This window comes from Condylura cristata, unplaced genomic scaffold, assembly GCF_000260355.1.
Source record: "Condylura cristata isolate star-nosed mole 26May11 unplaced genomic scaffold, ConCri1.0 scaffold00015, whole genome shotgun sequence".
Taxonomy (NCBI): domain Eukaryota; kingdom Metazoa; phylum Chordata; class Mammalia; order Eulipotyphla; family Talpidae; genus Condylura; species Condylura cristata.
This window is the reverse complement of record NW_004567116.1, coordinates 30,270,246-30,270,895: the sequence shown is the minus strand read 5'-3', so window position 1 is coordinate 30,270,895 and position 650 is coordinate 30,270,246. Positions and strand designations below refer to the sequence as shown.

Below are 650 nucleotides of genomic sequence, written 5' to 3'. Positions count from 1 at the left end.
GTACCAGTTCTGTATGCGTAAATAAATCAATCTTTTTTTAAAAAAAAAAAGATAAAACCTCAAATAAGAAGGCTTAACCAAATACAGTAACAAATACATTTAAAGGGTGATTTTAAAATGTTCTATGTTTCTATATTGCTGATTATTTGCCATAAAATATTACAATTCAAGTATCTATATTCATTTTGAGGTAGCAAAATAGGATTATATTTAAGAAAATTAAACAAGGGGGAGTAATATGACTACAGATATGTTACTGCCAGTGCAGACCTAAAAGATGCATACCCCTATACTGTTATCTTTGCAAAGGTCATAAAATTCATATATGTATATATTATCTTTACATACTAAAATGAGGATTAGTTTAAGTAGTATTTTCTTTAAAATATCCAATTACCTAGTATACTTCACCACAGAAGTATTAAAATTGAGAGCTGCCTCCAATATAAGTACCTATCTACCAAGAAGGTGTGCTATAATTAGGTCAAGACATATATGAAAGAAGTACTCACTAGAATAGCTCGAAACACAGTGGAACCAATTCCTTCTGCCACCTCATATTCTCCTTTCTCATTAGGACGTGTAAAGTTATGTTCTCTGCCAGATCCAAACATCCAAGGAGATACAAAGATAGTCACATGCTTCTCTCA

General features: G+C 31.1%; 1 protein-coding gene across 1 annotated transcript in view; it reads right to left on the bottom strand.

Annotated features, from left to right (window-relative positions):
• Positions 1-650, bottom strand: part of BTBD10 (BTB (POZ) domain containing 10) — a 58,927-nt gene that overhangs the window by 13,683 nt on the left and 44,594 nt on the right. The window contains exons 5-6 of the mRNA XM_004683600.2: positions 513-646; positions 398-405 (exon numbers count right to left, since the gene is read on the bottom strand). Coding sequence (XP_004683657.1) covers positions 398-405; positions 513-646 — 142 coding nt within the window. The remainder of the gene's footprint in view (positions 1-397; positions 406-512; positions 647-650) is intronic.